This window comes from Alnus glutinosa, chromosome 4 (genome assembly GCF_958979055.1).
Source record: "Alnus glutinosa chromosome 4, dhAlnGlut1.1, whole genome shotgun sequence".
In the NCBI taxonomy this organism is placed as follows: Eukaryota; Viridiplantae; Streptophyta; class Magnoliopsida; order Fagales; family Betulaceae; genus Alnus; species Alnus glutinosa.
Window position 1 is genome coordinate 3,274,839 of NC_084889.1, and position 22,935 is coordinate 3,297,773.

General features: G+C 36.2%; 2 protein-coding genes and 1 pseudogene across 2 annotated transcripts; all 3 read right to left on the minus strand.

Annotated features, from left to right (window-relative positions):
• Positions 1–2,088: 2,088 nt before the first annotated feature.
• LOC133867153 (serpin-ZX-like) lies at positions 2,089–4,738 on the minus strand (annotated as a pseudogene).
• Positions 4,739–9,569: 4,831 nt separating this feature from the next.
• On the minus strand, positions 9,570–12,037 carry LOC133867397 (serpin-ZX-like). Its single transcript, XM_062304144.1, has 2 exons — positions 11,498–12,037; positions 9,570–10,553 (listed from the first exon to the last, which is right to left on the minus strand). The coding sequence occupies exons 1-2, from the start codon at positions 11,888–11,890 to the stop codon at positions 9,738–9,740; spliced, it is 1,209 nt and encodes a 402-aa protein (XP_062160128.1). The 5' UTR covers positions 11,891–12,037; the 3' UTR covers positions 9,570–9,737.
• A 4,377-nt stretch (positions 12,038–16,414) lies between these two features.
• On the minus strand, positions 16,415–18,870 carry LOC133867127 (serpin-ZX-like). The gene is made up of 2 exons (XM_062303817.1): positions 18,332–18,870; positions 16,415–17,396 (listed from the first exon to the last, which is right to left on the minus strand). The coding sequence occupies exons 1-2, from the start codon at positions 18,722–18,724 to the stop codon at positions 16,524–16,526; spliced, it is 1,266 nt and encodes a 421-aa protein (XP_062159801.1). The 5' UTR covers positions 18,725–18,870; the 3' UTR covers positions 16,415–16,523.
• Between the last annotated feature and the right edge of the window lie 4,065 nt (positions 18,871–22,935).

Here is a 22,935-nt window from a genome sequence, read left to right on the forward strand (position 1 = left end):
GGTTGATAAACCACTTTTCTTCCCCTTACCTCCAAAACAAATGCAATCCTCTAACAATTAAGGTGAGTGAGATTTTAGGTACGCCTGCATTCAAAATAGTTTTCAAAGACGCAAACTCTTTGCCAAATTTACTGCATATATGGTATGGGGCATGAGCCAGAAGCATTTGGGGTTCAATTCGGATGTTTCATTGAGAGTCTGAGACGGTTTGCATTTGCATAATTCAAATGCGAGGGATTCCTCTCTTGCCATCACTTGATCCCACCATACGTACAGAAGAAACACTTAAGGTAATGGAGGTTGTTAGCCATAGCAAATCCGATGAGTTCTGAAAGAATTGGTGGAAGAACTGGTTTGGTTAACTTACCAAAACCAGAGAATTGTCTTTTATTTATAGAGCAACACGTACATGAGTTTTAAGGGATATCAATACAAGGTTTACATCCTAAGAAAACATAGAAAACATAATAAGATACAAAAGAGGAAAAAAGGTGAATGCTGAGTTTGAGGCGTAGAGAGAGCATCCGGAAAACATGGAGCACAGGATTCAGCAGGAATCCAGGAGAGATTGTGAGCTTAGCCTGCAGTGTAGCTGGTGCTGTAAGGGGACTGGGTCAGCAGGAAATGTGGAAGTCTCTTGCTTGCTGAGTTTCATGCTGGAGGAGAGGTGAGCTACTGATTTATCCTCTAACATTCATTTTTTTGGCACGCAATTGAGTAGAATTATATTTAAGGATAGAATTTCACTTCCGGTGGGAGTTGAAACCACATACAACTGCAATAGATTTTTTTTAATTATTATTTTAGATGAATAACTGCAATAGAAATTAATTCACTCGACGAAACTCACAACACAATATGAAAACTCTTAAATACAGTACTCCTGACAGTTATATAAAACTTTCCCATGATAACATGTTCTATCCATGAGAAACATGTTTAGGAAACTCACTACAACACAATCGCCCAGCTGCCCCATAACTCCCAATCGATCCCCACGTCTTTATTCCCTCGTTATCATTGACCAAGTCCTCTTGCTCTACCGTGAAGCCCTTTTTGGAAGCCAAATTTATTGCACATCCGTCCACTCCTTTGCCCACGCGCGGCGCGCCACTCCATCATCTTCGTCTGCCTATGCTCCATCCATCGCTGCCCCATTTTTAATTACCCATGGGATGCCCTGGCGAGTGTGAGCTACACATGCACTCCGATGCCATCTTTATTTCCTGCTGCGTATTTTTGACTCCCATCGACCTTCTTATTTGGATCTCCATATATAGCTAGTGTTCCTTTCTGCCTATAAAGACTTTCAAATCCGTATATAATGTCTACTAAGCGTCCATCGTAAGGCATCACTCTCATCGGACATTGAAGTGACGCTCCTCTTTTACAGTTCCCATCTAGTCATTATTAATGTTATCCTTCTTCCAATGACTATCAAGTTCTCTTGTTGTCACAATAAGCATTTTTTTCAGACAGACCATTCATTATACTACCTCAAAAATCACTAATTCTTGCACCCCTTTATTGACAATGTGCCAAGAAATATTGGGTCGAACAATTTGTTGAACTCATTCTCAAATGGTTTTTTCTTAAACTTTAATGTTTGTATTGGTGTCTTTGTTGGAGTGTTTCCTCCCCTCCTTTTGTATTTTCTTTTCTTTTATTAATACAATCTCGATTATCAAAAATAAGCTATGGTGGTCTTTTCTAACAATAGCAAATTACAACACATTAATGCTTTGTTTATTTTGACGTAAAATACTCTTTGTCGGAATGTGTCAACAAATTCCAATTCATACAGCACGATGTATTCGTTTAGCTTTCAAGCACTTGGATAAATTTTGAATTTTAAGCGATAATTTTAAGTAAAATATTTTATATATATATATTTAAATACTAATCAAATAATACTTATATATTACATTTTTTTTTCTTTAAAATTCATTTAATTAAATAATATTTATATATATAAGTTTCTAGATTATAATTTTTCTTTGAAATCCATTCTTTTCATTTTATGAGACGTAAAATTATAATTAAATTTTCATCTTATTCTATTGTTATAAATCATAGATCTCCCCAAAACCAACAACTTAATTATAAAACTGTCATAGAGAGAATAGAAGCTACAAAGTGTCAAAACTCCTACACTAGGAAAAGAAAAAATGCACCCACAATTTAGTTATTTTCTAATATGTAAAGCATTTTTCTTCTTCTTCTTCTTCTGGAGATCTTTTCTTTTTCTCTTTCCCTTGACAGGCAATGAGCTGGCACTGCCTTCAAGAGGATTGAGCACATGTCCAATGAACAGAACTATCCCGGTGGTATCCTCTCTGATCAGGAACAAAAATGGGTGATCAGCCACAAAGTCTATCTTATCTTCTTTAATGGAGGATAGGCAGCATCCACCCATCATTGCAATTGTGACAGAACATGCTGCAGCTTCTGTGCCTTCTTCGTTAACTTCAATGAAGGATTTATGAAATATACTTGAAACATAGAAGTTCCGACGTCCTACCATTTCTGTCAGATCTGCTTCAGTAGAGAAAGGCAACACCAATCCTAATCCCTTCAAAACGTTTGAAGCGTTGAACCCAAAAGATATATTAAACCTTGGGATCATGAAGTCGCCCACTTTCTTCATTTTGTAAGGGATGTGGCGATCCAAGAACCCAGATTCAGAACCCACTTTCTCTACCAGAGCTGGCAACCCATCTTTTGAATCTGGAAGAAACAAGTACATGGAAAAGCGACGCTTGTCCTTAAGGACCTTACCTCGTTTGTAAGGTAGTCCAAGGACTTTGAAACCATCGAAGGCACTAACAAGCTGCCTCTTCTAACTAGTCATGAACGATACTTGAATCAAGCTCCCATTAAGAAGGTGGAAATCATCTTCTTCCGTTTCTGATGCGTCAAACTTCTCCTCCCAAGCTCCTTTGAAGTAGAGTGCATTTGCAAGGATGAGCAAGGTTTTGCTGTCAACAGACCCAGGAGGAAGAACCTTTTTGATAAGCCCATTAGTCTTCTTTTCAACCCATGAATTGACTTCACTTGCCACTTCCGCAGCCTTCCACACCACCATCATAGATTCATAATAATGAAAAATAATCCTATTATTATAGAGCACTATTGGTTGCATTCCTTAAATAGAAGAAAAATGTCAAAAATTTAATCACAAAAAATATCATTCCTTATAGATTCCTAAGTATTGAGAATGTTACCGTGCTTCCCAATGTGTAGGGAACCAAAAGAATTTTTCTATAATTTTTATAATCATAAACTTGATTTTCTCTTCTCTCAACTTTCTTTTCTTTCTCTTCTCTAACCTCTTTTCTCTTTCCTTATAAGGAATATATATATATAAGGAAAAAATATATATATATTTTAATAGTTTAGGGAAAAATTAAGAAAAGTTTTTGTGGAGTGTTTTTAGATAGGGAAACAAAAAATATTTTTATTTCCTAAATTTAGAAAAAATAATTGAGTATTTGCTACAAGTGCTTTTAAAAAAAAAAAAAATAGTTAGCATATCACACGCCCTAACTAATTAAAGAATAATCAAGTAAATATGCTCTGAACATTTAAGCTTGCAATTTTGTAAGTCAAATACGATTTCTTAAACAAAATTGTGAGAAGTGTTATAATTAGAAGTTCTCTTTTAAAAAAATGAGAGATCAAAATAATAGGGTGTAATATTAAAATGCATGATTTAAATAGCCAATCACGATTTTAAAGATCAAAATATAATTTTATTAAACATTTAACTGTATTTTTATAAATCATATTTTCATTACTCGCATTTTAAAATTGCTATTTTGCAAATCACAATGTTTGACCTAAATAATCCCATATGTATAGCTTGCTATACAAAACAAGTTAATTGAAAGAAAAGTAAAACATCGTTCGAGCACTTTTTTCAAGTACAAGCAATTAATCTGTTTCGTAGTTTTTTTTTTTTTTCATTTCCTTTGTACTGCTCAGAAAATTAAAAAATATATATATACAAGAAATTAACCTCCCCTAATCACAATAATGTCAAAAGAAAAGTCAGGCATAATTTTTTCTTTTTTTTAAAAAAAAAAAAAAAAATTGTTTTCATTGTAGAAATACCCCATTATTAATATCAGACACACATGACAAAATAATAAAAGAACAAAAACCACTTCTCGCAAACAACATCAGGCCCTGAATAAGAACAATTATCATATTAACATTAAGGAAGAGTTCAGTTTAGTTGCGCTGACCTTGGTCCGAAAATCAACCTGAGCAAGAGTGGCCTTATAAACAGTGTCCACGACCTGTTTGAAAGAGGGCCTGAGAGACGCGGACTTGTCGATCCAAATCCCATTGGCGAAGGACAAGCGCGGCCCACCGCTGGGACTGCCGTCGGCCAAAACCAAGGGTACGAGCTGGGAAGCAAAGGCATTGAGCTGGTCAATTGACTCGGCCCTGAGGAACAAGAGAAGCTGGTCCAGGGTGCTGCCCTTGGCCCCCGCCGCGACCAGGCTCAGCAACGCTTGGATTGACAGCGGCGAGAACACCAGGTTCGCGTTTTTGCCTTCTTTGCTTTGCAGTAACCGCTTCGCGATCCCCAGAGCAACATCGCTTTGGCTGCCGTTCAATTCTTGAAGGTCCATTGCTGTAGCGGAGGGGAAAAGTTAAATTGAGAGGAATAGAATTCCAATTAATCTGTTCTAAACTCAAATATATAAAAACTTCTTAAACTCGAGAAAGAAAAATTTTATGGTAAATTTGGGTTAAATATGGAAAGAATCAGTAATCAATCCTACGGTGACTGAGAGTTTACTATAATAAAATACATTGCCATTCCATTAATTAGACCGACCTCATTTAATTTAAATAGGGCTTCATAATTTGAGTGGTAGTAATATTATTAATTTCCTCGTTTGTTTTCTAATCAGACACGCTTACATTTATTCTCTCCAAATTTATAAAAACGTACCTAAAAGAAAATTTATTGGTAAAATCCAGAGATTCCCTATCCGACCCAACAAGGAATACATGTTAAGATTTCCCATAAATCCAGAGAAAATAATTTAAATTTTTTGAGAGAGAAAACTTGCAAGAGAAGCAACGTAAAAGAAACATCGATCTTGGGCTCTTGTATTTGAGTTGGACTCAAATACAAATGGTTGGATGAGAATTTTGTATTTAAGGAACTCAATTAATATACCACATTGAGTTTTGTTTAAGCTGTCCACATTGAGTTTTGTTTAAAAGCCCATACAGAATTAACTCTGACGTTTTAAGAAAATGGATAATTGCACTGTTGGTCCCTGTGGTATACCATAATTATTTTTCACTCCTTATGATTTAAAAAGTGCATGAGAGGTCCATGTGATATGCAATAATTACAAATCGATCCCTATAGTCAAATTCCGTTAAAAATTTTAACAGATTTCGTCAGATGCCACGTATCGCCATCTTATTGGCAACACGTGGTGCTGATATGTCCATCTTAATAAAATAATATAAATTTATAAAAAAATTAATAAAAACTTATTTTTTTGAAAAAATTAAAATTCAAAAAAAAAAAAATAACAAAACAAAAAAAAAAAAGGAAAAAGGTTGCAAAGGGATGGCTGGGCCACCCCTTTGGGGGTGCCTGCTAGTTTTTTTTTTTTTTTTTTAAATAAATTTATTTATTTATTAATAAATTTATATTTTTTATGAAGATGGACACGTGTCGCCATCTTATTGGCGACACGTGGCGCTGACGTGTAGGGCTAACAGATTCCGTCAAAATGGTGGACGAAAAATCGACCTAGGGAGTAAAACGTAATTATTGCATATCACATGGACCTCTCATGCACTTTTTAAACCATAGGGAGTGAAAAATAATTATGGCATACCACATGGACCAACGGTGCAATTATCCCTTAAAAAAATAAGAGAGAGAGAGAGCTCTAAAATCCTTCTGGTTTTCTTTTTTCTCATGGCGTCGTTTCTGTTGGGGGAGGCTTTAAGCCTCCCTCTCCCCGGCTTTGCTGTTGCATGTTCCCCTTAGCCTCTTGAGCTAAGGTGGCTTTTGGTTCTTCTTGGTCTTATCAGTGAAGGTTAGAGTCTCCCAACCATTAAGGTTGTGGAGTTTTGTCTCCCCGGTGTAGATTCGGTTGTGGTTGTTGTATTTTTCTTGTTTTTAGTTTGTTTTGGCAAGTGAACTCACTGGAGAAGGGGAGAAGGTGCTGGAAGGGAGAGATTGTCTAGTGGGGTGTCGACGGCGGAGATTTTGGCCGTTTTTCAATTGACAGATTTTTGGAAGCTAGATCTGTGAGTCTCCGTCGTTTTCTGCTGGGCACGCACCTTGAACCCTGATTCACCGTCGGTCTCTGGTGCTTCTGCCGCCTTTCACGGCCGTTCGGACATTCTGTGGTTGGCGCGTGGTCATCACGTGCTTGGGTGGTTCTTTGTTTTGGGTTGTGCGTGATGGCCACGAATCGGATTTTTGCCGTGTCTGGTGGTGATCGAAGGTTTTTTATGGTGATTGGGTGTTGTAGGGCCTCTTTTGGTGGTGGCGCGTGTGGTACACGCGCCGCCTCTGATGACGGTTTTCCCAGATGGTAGCTTCGGTTTTTGAGTTTTTCTGTTGTTTTGTATTTGTGTTTCTTCTAACAGTTTGTTGTGCACTCGTATTAATGTAGTTATTGGTTTTTGCCTAGAATGTGTGACCGACTCCTTGTTTAAGTAAAAGTTTATGTCAACGCAAATGCACCATTCTGTTGGTTGGTTTTTTTAGTAGCAACAGTCTGTATTTGGCTGAGTCTTTTAGACTCTTGTTTGGATGTACACCTTTAGAGTGGTTGATTTTCACCTATATGGTGATTGTTGTTGTAATGTTGTTTTTATTAATGAAAATTTAATTTTCCTTCAAAAAAAAAAAAGCCCATATGTACAGCCAAAGCAAACAACTTTTGCGGAACAAACCACTTTACATCATGGAGGAATGGAATTGGTTTCTGATGTTATAATAGAGATTGAAATATCATACGTTTACAACTTTTATATAACTCTTGTAAAAATTTTTTAAAAAAAATTTAAATTAACCATTTGATATGAAAGACTCACATATAGGAAAAAAAAAAAATTAATTTAAAAAAAAAAAGTTGTTAAAGTTGTACATAAATTTTATTGAAGTTATAAACGTATCATATCTTAAAGAGTTTAATCCAAGTCAACAGTTTTCTCTCGTCCATTCTTTTGCCATTTTTTATTATTATTTATTATAATGTATTTTTGTTTTGAGTTTGTTGTTAAAGAGAAAAAACAAGTACAATAAGCAAATAAAGGACGTTTGTGGTCACAATTCTGGTTCTATAAATTTTGTTTGTTTAATATGTGTTAAAATATTAATTAAAAACCATGAGTCCATAATAACAGAAAATGACTACCTTAGACACCATCAAATAAGCTTGCGAGATTAATTTAGTAACCTGATAATCCTTATTATATTCCAAGTGGCTGATATGAAAAATCATATGTTGGCCGAACACGTACCCTCTGACTTGTTTTGGAGGTAAGGGGAAGAATAATAATCGAAAATCTGTTGTAGTTTAAATGAACGGCCAGGATTAAAACCCTCATTCAAAGCATTAATTAAAGCCATGTCGTCCTTAATTTTAAACGTGACTAACGAGCACGCCTAACGGTGAGGTTTAAACAACGTTTGTTGTCAAGCCAGCCCAACTTGAAATTTAAACCACGTTAATTTGTTGCGCAAAGAACCAAGACAAGAATGATTTAAGTCTTTGAAAATGGTGGCTCCAATCCATCCATTTAATTCTTAGCTTTATAAGCGGATGACATTGTTAGTTTGTGGCAGTTGTTGAGCAAGTCTGATGGTTGATAAACCACTTTTCTTCCCCTTAATTACCTCCAAAACAAATGCAATCCTCTAACAATTAAGGTGAGTGAGATGTTGGTATGAGCCAGATTTACTGCATGGTATGGGGCATGAGCCAGAAGTATTTGGCATTCGGATGTTTCAATTCATTGAGAGTTTCAGACGGTTTGCATAATTCAAATGCGAGGGATTCCTCTATCGCCAAATTGTGTACTATTTCTATTTGGTCTTCTCTCATCCAAGCTTTAGGAAATGAAAAATTTCGATGTATAATCATCATTTGTAAGCCTGATTCCCTTTTTTTTTTTTTATTGGTTCAGAAATTATAAAATTGAACTCATGCATGGTATCTCAATATATTGAAATGTTGGGTGTTTGAAGGCATATGGAGGTTGACAGCTCAATTTCTGTTTGCCTTCACTTGATCCCACCATACGGAAGAAGCACTTAAGGGAATGGAGGTTGTTAGCCATAGCAAATCTGATGAGTTCCAATTTTTTGGCGCACAATTGACTAGAATTATATTAAGGATAAAATTTCCCCTCCGGTGGGTGTTGAAACCACACACTAAACAACTGCAATAGAATATATATATATATATATATATATATATTTAGACGAATAACTGCAATAGAAATTCACTGGACGAAACTCACTCCACTAAACTCCATCATCTTCGTCAGCCTACGCTCCATCCATCAGTACTGCCCCATTTCTAATTACCCATGGAATGCCCTGGCGAGTGTGAGCTACACACTCCGATGACATCTTTATTTCCTGCTGCATATTTTTGACTCCCATCAACCTTATTTGGATCTCCATAGCTAGTGTTCCTTTCTGCCTAAAGAGACTTCCAGATTCGTATACAAAGTCTACTAAGCGTCCATTTCAAGGCATCTCTCTCATAGGATATTGCAGTGATGCTCCTCTTTGACAGTTTCGGTCTAGTCATTATTAATGTTATCCTTCCTGCTATGCCTATCAAGTTCTCTTGTTGTCACAGTAAGCGTTTTTTCATACAAACCATTCATTAGATTGCCTTAAAATTGCTAATTCTTACACCCCTTTATTGGACAATGTGCCAAGAAATATTGGGTTGAACAATTTATTTAAGGAGAATGATTTTTGCACTCATAGTGCACAACAAGTGCATTATCCCAAGACACATTGGGGTAGGGCCCAATGTCCAATATGTCTTAGAGTAGTGCATTTGTTGTGCACCGTAAATATTTCTAACATTTCCCTTTAATTAACTCATTCTCAAATGGTTTTTTCTTAAACTCTAATGTTTGTATTGGTGTTTCCTCCCCTCCTTTTGTATTTTCTTTTCTTTTTTCTTTTTAATACAATCTCACTTATAAAAAATAAGTTATGGTGGTTTTTTCTAACAATAGCAAATTACAACACATTAATGCTCTATTTATTTTGACGTAAAATACTTTTTGTCGGAATGTGTCAACAAATTCCAATACATCCAACATGATTTATTCGTTTAGCTTTCAAGCATTTGATAAATTTTGAATTTTAAGGCGATAGTTTTAAGTAATATATATATATATATATATTTTCTTTAAAGTTCATTTAATTAAATAATGTTTATATATAATTTTCTAGATTATAATTTTTCTTTGAAATCCATTCTTTTTCATTTTATGAGATGTAAAATTATAATTAAATTTTCATCTTATTCTATTGCTATAAACCATAAATCTCCCAAAAACTAACAACTTAATTATAAAACTGTCATATAGAGAATAGAAGCTACAAAGTTTCAAGACTCCTACACTAGGAAAAGAAAAAAATGCACCCACAATTTAGTTATTTTCTAATATGTGAAGCATTCTTCTTCTTCAGGAGATCTTTTCTTTGTCTTTCACTTGGAAGGCAATGAGCTGGCGCTGCCTTCAAGAGGATTGAACACATGTCCAATGAACAGTACCGTCCCAGTGGTATGTTCTCTAATCAGGAACAAAAATGGGTGATCAGCCACAAAGTCTATCTTATCTTCTTTAAGGATGCGGCGGCTGCATCTTCCCATCATTGCTGCGACAGAACTTGCAGCTTCTGTGCCTTCTTCGTTAACTTCAATATAGGATTTATGAAATATACTTGAAACATAGAAGTCCCGACGTCCTACCATTTCTGTTAGATCTGCTTCCGTACTAGAGAAAGGCAACACCAATCCTAGTCCCTTTAAAACGTTTGAAGCGTTGAACCCAAAAGATATATTAAACCTTGGGATCATGAAGTCGCCCACTCTCTTCTTTTTGTGAGGGATGTGGCGATCCAAGAACCCAGATTCAGAACCCACTTTCTCTACCAGAGCTGACAACCCATCTTTTGAATCTGGAAGAAACAAGTACATGGAAAAGTGGCACTTATCCTCAAGGACCTTACCTCGCTTGTAAGGTAGTCTAAGGACTTTGAAACCATCAAAGGCACTAACAAGCTGCCTGTTCTGGCTAGTCATGAACGGCACTTGAACCAAGCTCCCATTAAGAAGGTGGAAATCATCTTCTTTCGTTTTTGATGCGTCAAACTTCTCCTCCCAAGCTCCTTTGAAGTAGAGTGCATTTGCAAGGATGAGCAAGGTATTGCAGTTAACAGACCTAGGAGAAAGAACCTCTTTGATAAGCCCATTAGTCTTCTTTTCAACCCAAGAATTGACTTCACTCGTCACTTCCTCAGCCTTCAACACCATCATCATAGATTCATAGTAATGAAAAATAATACTATTAGTATATAACAAGCCTTAACTAACTAAAGAATCAGCAAGTAAATATGCTCTGAAGATGACTAAAATGTGCACCATGGCCAACTTATAGAGAAACTTACGGCTGCTTGAAAATTGAGTCTGTTTGGCATGCAATTTTGTAAGTCAAATATAAGTTCATAAACAAAATCGTAAAAAGTGTGATGGTTAGAAGTTCTCTTTATCGAAATAGTAGGGTGTCTTATTAAAATGCATGATGTAAATGGCTAGATTACGATTTTAAAGGCCAAAATATAACTTTATTAAATATTTAATAGGAGAATTTCACTTAAAGATACCGAACTTTTACTCTTTTTGAAAGAAAATATCTGAACTTCAAAATATCTCAAAGTATTCATTTTTTTGAAAAATCTCTATTAAGGGTCACCCATTAGGATTTTCTGTTAAATACTATCAAAATTTTCAATATACCTCCCTTTTGTTTTAGAGGTATTTTGAAAATTTTGATAGGATTTAACGAAAAATCCAAACGAAGGACTCGTAATTGAGACTTCCTTTGAATGGATATTACCTAAATAATCCCATATGTAGTATGTACAGCGTGCTATGCAAAACAAGTTAATTGAAAGAGGAGTAAAAGTACAAGAAATTTATCTGTTTTGTAGCCCTTTTTTTTCTTTTTCTTTTTTTTTTCTTTTTTTTTCCATTCCCTTTCCTTTGTTCTGCTTAAAAAATTAAAAAATAATAATAAAAAAACAAATTCAGTTTTCATTTGTAGAAATACCCCATTATTAATAATCAGACGCACATGGCAAAATAATAAAAGAACAAAAAACCACTTCTCACAAATAACATCAGGCCCTGAATAAGAACAAATATCATATTAACACCAAGGAAGAGTTTAGTTTAGTTGCCCTGACCTTGGTCCGAAAATCAACCTGAGCAAGAGTGGCCTTATAAACAGTGTCCACGACCTGTTTGAAAGAGGGCCTGAGAGACGCGGACTTGTCGAGCCAAAGCCCATTGGCGAAGGACAAGCGCGGCCCACCGCTGGGACTGCCGTCGGCCGAAACCAAGGGTACGAGCAGGGAAGCGAAGGCGTTGAGCTGGTCAATAGACTCGGCACTGAGGAACGAGAGAAGCTGGTCCAGGGTGCTGCCCTTGGCCCCCGCCGCGACCAGGCTCAGCAACGTTTGGATCGACAGCGGCGAGAAAACCAGGTTCGAGTTTTTGCCTTCTTCGTCCTGCAATAACCGCTTCGCAATCCCCAGAGCGACGTTGCTTTGGCGGCCCTTCAATTCTTGAAAATCCATTGCTGTAGTGGAGGGGAAAAGTTAAAAACAATTGAGAGGAATAGAATTCCAATTAATCTGTTCGAAACTCCAATATATAAAAACTTCTTGAACCCCGAGAGAGTTTATATGGAAAGAGTCAGTAGTCAATCGGCCTACGGTGACTGAGAGTTTACTTGTTCGTTAAGTTTCTTTACACTACACAGTAATGCGCCTGGTCCCAACCCTCTACTTGTTTGTTAAGTTTCTTTACACTACACATTAATGCACCTAGCCCCACCGCAGAGGGCTGCAGTCCACTTTATTTCCAGCCCACGTGGTTAAGATTTCCCATAAATCCAGAGAAAATATTTTAAATTTTTTGATAGAGAAAACTTGCAAGAGAAGCAAGGTAAAAAAGCATCTAATTGGGCTCTTGTACGTATTTGAGTCCAACTCAAATACAAATAGTTGGATGAGAATTTTGTATTTAGGAACTCAATATATAGCATTAAGGCCACATTGAGTTTGATTTAAAAACCCATACAGCTAAAGCAAACAACTTTTGCCATTTCTTTTGCCATCACTTTACATCAAGGAGGAATATAATGGAATTGGTTTCTCTCGTTCATTCTTTTGCCATTTCTTTTATTTATTGTATTTTATTTTAGTTTTGAGTTTGTTATTGGAGGAGAGTCACAACGTTTTATTTTATTTTTTTGATGTCTTTGAACTATTTCTCAATTTGCTTAGAAAAAACAAATACAATAAGCAAATAAAGGACGTACGTGGTGATCACAATTCCGGTTCTATAAATTTTGTTTGTTTTATGTGTAAAATATTATTTAAAAAAATAAGAGAGAGAGAGAGCTCTAAAATCCCTTTGGTTTTCTTTTTCTCATGGCGTCGTTTCTGTTGGGGGAGGCTTTAAGCTACCCTCTCCCCGGCTTTGCTGTTGCATGTTCCCCTTAGCCTCTTGAGCTAAGGTGGCTTTTGGTTCTTCTTGGTCTTATCAGTGAAGGTTAGAGTCTCCCAACCATTAAGGTTGTGGTGTTTTGTCTCCCCGGTATAGATTCGGTTGTGGTTGTTGTATTTTTCTTGTTTTTAGTTTGTTTTGGCAGGTGAACTCACTGGAGAAGGGGAGAAGGTGCTGGAAGGGAGAGATCGTCCAATGGCGTGTCGACGGCGGAGATTTTGGCCATTTTTTCAATTGACAGATTTTTGGAAGCTAGATCTGTGAGTCTCCATTGGGCACGCGCCCTGAACCCTGATTCACCGTCGGTCTTTGGTGCTTCTGCCGCCTTTCACAGCCGTGCGGACATTCTGTGGTTGGTGCGTGGTCATCACGTGCTTGGGTGATTCTTTGTTTTGGGTTGTGCGTGATGGCCACAAATCGGATTTTTGCCGTGTCTAGTGGTAATCGAAGGCTTTTTATGGTGATTGGGTGTTGTAGGGCATCTTTTGGTGGTGGCGCGTGTGGTACACGTGCCGCCTTTGATGGCAATTTTCCCAGACGGTAGCTTCGGTTTTTGAGTTTTTCTATTGTTTTGTATTTGTGTTTCTTCTAACAGTTTGTTGTGCACTTGTATTAATCTAGTCATTGGTTTTCGCCTAGAATGTGTGACCGACTCCTTGTTCAAGTAAAAGTTTATTTCAACGCAAATGCACCATTCTGTTGGTTGGGTTTTTTTAGTAGCAACTGTCTGTATTTGGCTAAGTCTTTTAGACTCTTGTTTGGATGTACACCTTTAGGGTGATTGATTTTCACTTATATGGTGATTGCTGTTGTAATGTTGTTTTTATTAATGAAAATTTAATTTTCCTTCAAAAAAAAAAAGCCCATATGTACAGCCAAAGCAAACAACTTTTGCGGAACAAACCACTTTACATCATGGAGGAATGGAATTGGTTTCTGATGTTATAATAGAGATTGAGATATCATACGTTTACAACTTTTATATAACTCTTGTAAAAGTTGTACATAAATTTTATAGAAATTATAAACGTATCATATCTCAAAGAGTTTAATCCAAGTCAACAGCTTTCTCTCGTCCATTCTTTTGCCATTTTTTATTATTATTTATTATAATGTATTTTTGTTTTGAGTTTGTTGTTAAAGAGAAAAAAACTAGAGCAATAAGCAAATAAAGGTCGTTCTGGTCACAATTCTGGTTCTATAAATTTTGTTTGTTTAATATGTGTTAAAATATTAATTAAAAACCATGAGTCCATGATAACAGAAAATGACTACCTTAGACACCATCAAATAAGCTTGCAAGATTAATTTAGTAACCTGATAATCCTTATTATATTCCCACTTGGCTAACTTCGGTAACCATTGAAGTTGATAATCACTAAATAGTGATACTATTTTTCATACACGTTTACATAAATACTGTTTGACGTAACATGTTTTAAGGGTTTTACTTTTGTTTTTTAAAGTGGCTGATATGAAAAATCATATGTTGGCCGAACACGTACCCTCTGACTTGTTTTGGAGGTAAGGGGAAGAATAATAATCGAAAATTTGTTGTAGTTTAAATGAATGGCCAGGATTAAAACCCTCATTCAAAGCATTAATTAAAGCCATGTCGTCCTTAATTTTAAACGTGACTAACGAGCACGCCTAACGGTGAGGTTTAAACAACGTTTGTTGTCAAGCCAGCCCAAGCCCAAGTGCCCAACTTGAAATTTAAACCACGTTTGTTGCAAAGAACCAAGACAAGAATGATTTAAGTCTTTGAAAAAGGTGGCTCCAATCCATCCATTTAATTCTTAGCTTTATAAGCGGATGACATTGTTAGTTTGTGGCCTGCTGAGACTAGGATAGGTTAGATGTTACAGACCCCATTAGGTTGTAGCAGTTGTTGAGCAAGTCTGATGGTTGATAAACCACTTTTCTTCCCCTTAATTACCTCCAAAACAAATGCAATCCTCTAACAATTAAGGTGAGTGAGATGTTGGTATGAGCCAGATTTAATTACTGCATGGTATGGGGCATGAGCCAGAAGTATTTGGCATTCGGATGTTTCAATTCATTGAGAGTCTCAGACGGTTTACAAATTCAAATGCGAGGAATTCTTCTATCGCCGAGTTGTGTACTATTTCTATTTGGTTTCTCTCATCCAAGCTTTGAGAAATGAAAGATTTCTATGTATAATCATCATTTGTTAGCCTAATTCCTTGTTTTTTTTTTTTTTTTTTTTTAAAAAAATTTTTTATTGGTTCAGAAATTATAAAATTGAACTCATGCATGGTATCTCAATATATTGAAATGTTGGGTGTTTGAAGGCATATGGAGGTTGACAGCTCAATTTCTGTTTGCCTTCACTTGATCCCACCATACTGAAGAAGCAGTTAACTCACCCACCAAATCTGATGAGTTCCAATTTTTTGGCGCACAATTGACTAGAATTATATTAAGGATAAAATTTCCCCTCCGGTGGGTGTTGAAACCACACACAACTGCAATGGAATATATATATATATATATTTAGACGAATAACTGCAATAGAAATTCACTCGACGAAACTCACTCCACTAAACTCCATCATCTTCGTCAGCCTATGCTCCTGGCGAGTGTGAGCTACACACTCCGATGCCATCTTTATTTCCTGCTGCATATTTTTGACTCCCATCAACCTTATTTGAATCTCCATAGCTAGTGTTCCTTTCTGCCTAAAGAGACTTCCAGATTCGTATACAAAGTCTACTAAGCGTCCATTTCAAGGCATTTCTCTCATAGGATATTGCAGTGATGCTCCTCTTTGACAGTTTCGGTCTAGTCATTATTAATGTTATCCTTCCTGCTATGCCTATCAAGTTCTCTTGTTGTCACAGTAAGCGTTTTTTCATACAAACCATTTATTAGATTGCCTCAAAAATTGCTAATTCTTACACCCCTTTATTGGACAATGTGCCAAGAAATATTGGGTTGAACAATTTATTTAAGAGGAATGATTTCTGCACTCACAATGCATAACAAGTGCATTATCCCAAGACACATTGGGGTGGGGCCTAATGTCCAATGTGTCTTGGGGTAGTGCATTTGTTGTGCATGAGTATTTCTAACATTTTCCTTTAATTAACTCATTCTCAAATGGTTTTTTCTTAAACTCTAATGTTTGTATTTGTGTCTTTGTTGGAGTGTTTCCTCCCCTCCTTTTGTATTTTCTTTTCTTTTTCTAATACAATCTCAGTTATGGTGGTTTTTCTAACAATAGCAAATTACAACACATTAATGCTCTGTTTATTTTGACGTAAAATACTCTTTGTTGGAATGTGTCAACAAATTCCAATACATCCAACATGATGTATTCGTTTAGCTTTCAAGCATTTGATAAATTTTGAATTTTAAGGTGATAGTTTTAAGTAAAATATATATATTAATCAAATAATACTTATATTACATTTTTTTTCTTTAAAATTCATTTAATTAAATAATGTTTATATATAATTTTCTAGATTATAATTTTTCTTTGAAATCCATTCTTTTTCATTTTATGAGATGTAAAATTATAATTAAATTTTCATCTTATTCTATTGCTATAAATCATAAATCTCCCAAAAACCAACAACTTAATTATAAAACTTTCATATAGAGAATAGAAGCTACAAAGTGTCAAAACTCCTACACTAGGAAAAGAAAAAAACGCACCCACAATTTAGTTATTTTCTAATATGTAAAGCATTCTTCTTCTTCTTTCTGGAGATCTTTTCTTTTTCTCTTCCCTTTGGGAGGCAACGAGCTGGCGCTGCCTTCAAGAGGATTGAGCACATATCCAATGAACAGTAACGTCCCAGTGGTATCTTCTCTGATCAGGAACAAAAATGGGTGATCAGCCACAAAGTCTATCTTATCTTCTTTAAGCAGGGATTGGGAGCGTCCCATCAACATTATTGCGACAGAACATGCTGCAGCTTCTGTGCCTTCTTCGTTAACTTCAATGAAGGATTTATGAGATATACTTGAAACATAGATGTCCCGACGTCCTGCCATTTCTGTTAGATCTGCTTCAGTACTAGAGAAAGGCAACACCAATCCTAGTCCCCTTAAAACGTTTGAAGCGTCGAACCCAAAAGATATATTAAACTTTGGGATCATGAAGTCGCCCACTCTCTTCTTTTTGTGAGGGATGTGGCGATCCAAGAACCCAGATTCAGAACCCACTTTCTCTACCAGAGCTGGCAACCCATCTTTTGAATCTGGAAGAAACAAGTACATGGAAAAGTGGCGCTTATCCTCAAGGACCTTACCTCGCTTGTAAGGTAGTCTAAGGACTTTGAAACCATCGAAGGCACTAACAAACTGCCTGTTCTGGCTAGTCATGAACGGCACTTGAACCAAGCTCCCATTAAGAAGGTGGAAATCATCTTCTTTCGTTTTTGATGCGTCAAACTTCTCCTCCCAAGCTCCTTTGAAGTAGAGTGCATTTGCAAGGATGAGCAAGGTATTGCAGTTAACAGACCTAGGAGAAAGAACCTCTTTGATAAGCCCATTAGTCTTCTTTTCAACCCATGAATTGACTTCACTCGTCACTTCCTCAGCCTTCAACACCATCATCATAGATTCATAGTAATGAAAAATAATACTATTAGTATATAACAAGCCTTAACTAACTAAAGAATCAGCAAGTAAATATGCTCTGAAGATGACTAAAATGTGCACCATGGCCAACTTATAGAGAAACTTACGGCTGCTTGAAAATTGAGTCTGTTTGGCATGCAATTTTGTAAGTCAAATATAAGTTCATAAACAAAATCGTAAAAAGTGTGATGGTTAGAAGTTCTCTTTATCGAAATAGTAGGGTGTCTTATTAAAATGCATGATGTAAATGGCCAGATTGCGATTTTAAAGGTCAAAATATAATTTTACTAAATATTTAATAGGAGAATTTCACTTAAAGATACCGAACTTTTATTCTTTTTGAAAGAAAATATCTGAACTTCAAAATGTCTCAATTTAGAGTATTCATTTTTTTTGAAAAATCTCTATTAAGGGTCATCCATTCGGATTTTCTGTTAAATACTATCAAAATTTTCAATATACCTCCCTTTTTTTTTAGAGGTATTTTGAGAATTTTGATAGGATTTAACGAAAAATCCAAACGAAGGACTCCTAATTGAGACTTCCTTTGAATGGATATTACCTAAATAATCCCATATGTAGTATGTACAGCGTGCTATGCAAAACAAGTTAATTGAAAGAGGAGTAAAAGTACAAGAAATTTATCTGTTTTGTAGCCCTTTTTTTCTTTTTTCTTTTTTTTTTTTTTTTTTTTTTTCTGCTTAAAAAAATTAAAAAATAATAATAAAAAAACAAATTCAGTTTTCATTTGTAGAAATACCCCATTATTAATAATCAGACGCACATGGCAAAATAATAAAAGAACAAAAAACCACTTCTCACAAATAACATCAGGCCCTGAATAAGAACAAATATCATATTAACACCAAGGAAGAGTTTAGTTTAGTTGCCCTGACCTTGGTCCGAAAATCAACCTGAGCAAGAGTGGCCTTATAAACAGTGTCCACGACCTGTTTGAAAGAGGGCCTGAGAGACGCGGACTTGTCGAGCCAAAGCCCATTGGCGAAGGACAAGCGCGGCCCACCGCTGGGACTGCCGTCGGCCGAAACCAAGGGTACGAGCAGGGAAGCGAAGGCGTTGAGCTGGTCAATAGACTCGGCACTGAGGAACGAGAGAAGCTGGTCCAGGGTGCTGCCCTTGGCCCCCGCCGCGACCAGGCTCAGCAACGTTTGGATCGACAGCGGCGAGAAAACCAGGTTCGAGTTTTTGCCTTCTTCGTCCTGCAGTAACCGCTTCGCAATCCCCAGAGCGACGTTGCTTTGGCGGCCCTTCAATTCTTGAAAATCCATTGCTGTAGTGGAGGGGAAAAGTTAAAAACAATTGAGAGGAATAGAATTCCAATTAATCTGTTCGAAACTCCAATATATAAAAACTTCTTGAACCCCGAGAGAGTTTATATGGAAAGAGTCAGTAGTCAATCCTACGGTGACTGAGAGTTTACTTGTTTGTTAAGTTTCTTTACACTACACAGTAATGCGCCTGGTCCCAACCCTCTACTTGTTTGTTAAGTTTCTTTACACTACACATTAATGCACCTAGCCCCACCGCAGAGGGCTGCAGTCCACTTTATTTCCAGCTCACGTGGTTAAGATTTCCCATAAATCCAGAGAAAATATTTTAAATTTTTTGATAGAGAAAACTTGCAAGAGAAGCAAGGTAAAAAAGCATCTAATTGGGCTCTTGTACGTATTTGAGTCCAACTCAAATACAAATAGTTGGATGAGAATTTTGTATTTAGGGACTCAATATATAGCATTAAGGCCACATTGAGTTTGGTTTAAAAACCCATACAGCTAAAGCAAACAACTTTTGCGGGACAAACCACATTACGGGTCCGTTTGGGTTTACGATTTTAAAAAGTGCGATTTAAAAATAGCGATTTTAAAATGTGCGATTTAAAAAAGTGATTTTTAAAAACGCAATTAAGCGTTTGGCAAAATCGCAGTTTGGCCTTTAAAATCGCAGTTTATCCTTTTAAAATACTGCGTTTTCAAAAAAGCACCATATTGCCTGCGATTTGAATAAGCACTTTTCTGCGTTTTCAAATCGCAATTTTTTAAAAACGCAGTTTCCAAACGGTTCACTTTCTGCGATTTGGTTTAAAATCGCACTTTTTCTCTATGAAATCGCAATCCCAAACGCACCCTACATCAAGGAGGAATGGATCGAATTGGTTTCTCTCGTTCATTCTTTTGCCATTTCTTTTATTTATTGTATTTTATTTTAGTTTTGAGTTTGTTATTGGAGGAGGGTCACAACTTTTTTTTTTTTTTTTTATTTATTTTTTTTTAATTTTTGATGTCTTTGAACTATTTCTCAATTTGCTTTGAAAAAACAAATACAATAAGCAAATAAAGGACGTACGTGGTGATCACGTACAATTCCGGTTCTATAAATTTTGTTTGTTTTATGTGTTAAATATTAATTAAAAACCATGAGTCCATGATAACAGATAATGACTACCCTTGTGAGTAATATTGTTAAAAGTCTCTATTATGTCAACTCTTGTGTCTTCAAAAAGTAGGGTGTCTTTTAAAATTTCCATTGGACTAATTGTGATTGATCACTATTGAATTTTAATCAAATGATGATTTTTAGTCTCATCAAATAAGCTTGCAAGATTAATTTACTAACATGATAATCCTTATATATTCTTTAGTGAGATTATCAACTTCAATAATATACTAATTTTCATATACATTTATCATATGCATTTTCTACCATTTGACGTAACGTGTTTTAAGCGTTTTACTTTTGTTTTTTGTTTTTTGTTTTTTTTGTTTTTTTAAGTGACTGACATTAAAAATCACTTAAACTATATGAGCATATGTGGAATAGATGCGATAAATGAGTGTGAAGAGTAGCATTACTCATCATTAAATACCATATTAAAATTATTAGCGACAAGTTTATCATATATTGTCTCTAAAGGTTTACTTTTTGACTTTTTACTCATTGCTAAAACCCATTTTTCTTTAGTACTACTCACTTACTCATGCTAAAGGATTGGATTTTTCAGCAATTTGTTCTCAAAATGTGAGAGAGTTTACATGCGTCGACCCATGTCACCCACATATCCAAATGAATTTTGAGCTGTTCAACTACCTACTCGAACAAGTGAGTCCCATGTAACATTTCTCACACGTACTGTCCAAATTAGTAGAGATTAACCTTATCCCATGTTCAATATCATAACTTTTAATAACTAGATGTTGACCTTTCAAGTTGAGGTTTATTTAATATAGCTGCCTAAGTTGTGGGTGGCCGGAGAGTAAAACAATTGGGAGATGCTCCTTATGAGTTTGTAGCCAATATTTTGTGAGTTTTAGCTTACCCAATTATAATTGGATTATCTTGCATGCCCTTTTTTTTTTTCTTTGCTTATTAGATTCCCACTTGGCCAACTTCCATTATTATGGAAGTTGGTAATCATTAAATGTTGAAGATGTCGGTTGATCACACACCTAGCTCCGAATCGATAAGTTTCCAAAGTAAAGAACAAAGAAAAGTCAAAGTGACCCGCTGGTGATTTAGTACTGGGGAGTCACTTTGTTGCCCAAGTCAGTGATAGACTTTGAAAAGGAAAATGAATTGAGAAAGCTATAATGTGTTTCCTTTTATATATAAAGTGTTTCCCGCGCATAGTTACGTGCTTGAATGGAGGTTTTGGGCTTAACAGAATTTGATTTTGTGACCTCCCACTACTATATCTAATTAATGCTTTCGTCATTCTCGATCCAGTTGTAACATAATGCCAATGATCCAAGTGGCAGGGGCTAAGATACTGTGAAAGCAGCTCCTCTTAATGCCCCTTGCGCCTGCTTATTCAAGCTAGGTTTGGTCCGACTGTCCCAATCAATTTAGGTTTGGCCAACAAATGCGTCTTGTTGCCGGCCACTAGACATGGCCTAAGGTTATAACAAAAAGGTGCATGCGCCGGTTTAATAACTATGAAAGGCCCCAGTACTTTAGAAGAGGCTTATTATATGGTACATGCACCAATAAGTTAATCTTGATGTATTCTGCTATTGGTAAAATCTTGTGAGTTAAACAGAAAAGGGCAAAATGAATGAAAGTTGCTGACTTATTTTCTGTAATTTTTAGAGGGAGCCACACCCCTCACAGTATGTCTACTGGTCAGTCATCTGAGGAGACGGATGTGTTTGGATTTGGGGTTCTCGATCTTAATTATTAGAGCTGTCACCAGAAATTAAGGAAATGCTTTCGTCGGCAAAGCCTTATCGCGCGGCGTCAATGAAACGCCAGCAGCCAAACACCAATCTTGTGAAGACCTTTCCCAATGCGACGCCAAAGTGCCAGGACAGACATCTTCCGACATGCACCATATATCTATTATATCCCCAACGTTTAGAAGGATCAGGATCCCTTCAAATTCTTTGCCCGAATTTGATACAATTCGGGCAGGTTATTGTAAGTAAGTATTTATGAGATTCACCTGACCGGATAAGCAGTTGGGCAACCCTGCAAAAACAACGCTAATAAATTTCTCCCGGCATTTTTTAGCTTGGAATTTCCATGTGTTTTTTTGGGCGTTGGGACTTCGTGTTCTTTTGATATATTCCATTCCAATAGTTTATTCTGCATACGTACTAAACATACCTTAAGAGTCTAATATTGTATACCGAAATTATTAAATGAGATGAACTGTCACATTAACTTGTCATATTATATAACAACATGAGAAATTGATATTTTTTTTTGTTCTCTAACTAAATTGGCATGATGTGTAATCCCTATTTAATATTAGTGCTGCTCCATCGCCATTCTTTTCAGCTAAGAAGCATCGATCTCCTCCGATCTCTGCTACTATACATGAAGCATGGAGCATTCCTTCCTTCCTTTATCAATGATTCTCCCGGCCATCTTAATTATTGCCATCATCTTTTACAATTTTAAGCCTAAATCCACCAACAAAACCAACGTTCCTCCGGGTAGTTTTGGATGGCCTTTCATTGGCGAAACTTACGAGTTCCTGAATAAGGAGCCGGAAAAGTTTCTGGCTGAGAGAATGAAAAAATACTCTCCAAAAATCTTCAGGACGAAGATATTCGGTGAGCCAACGGTCGTGCTTTGCGGCGTTGCGGGACCAAATTCCTTGCTTCCAACGAGGCGAGCTTATTTAATTTGCGTCATGGCGACCACGTTCCATGCAGAAACTATTCCGCTCTTCCTATCAAAAAGTTGATTCAGCACTCATGCCTCGACAATTCGAGGTGCATATCACACGTGCGCCAGGTTTTATCAGGCTCGAAGCTCTTGTTCGCTACGTGGAAAAAATGGATTTTATGATACAGGTATTAATCCTTTAATTTTTATTTTAACACTTTAATTAGAAATAGAGTTAGAAGTTAGAACTCAAGATTTTAGTTTTGATATCATGTTTAATCAGCACTTGCTCTATGAATTTATTAAGTTAATAAAAATGATTTAATTTATATTTTATCGAAAGGAACACTTGGATATGTATTGGAACGGTGAG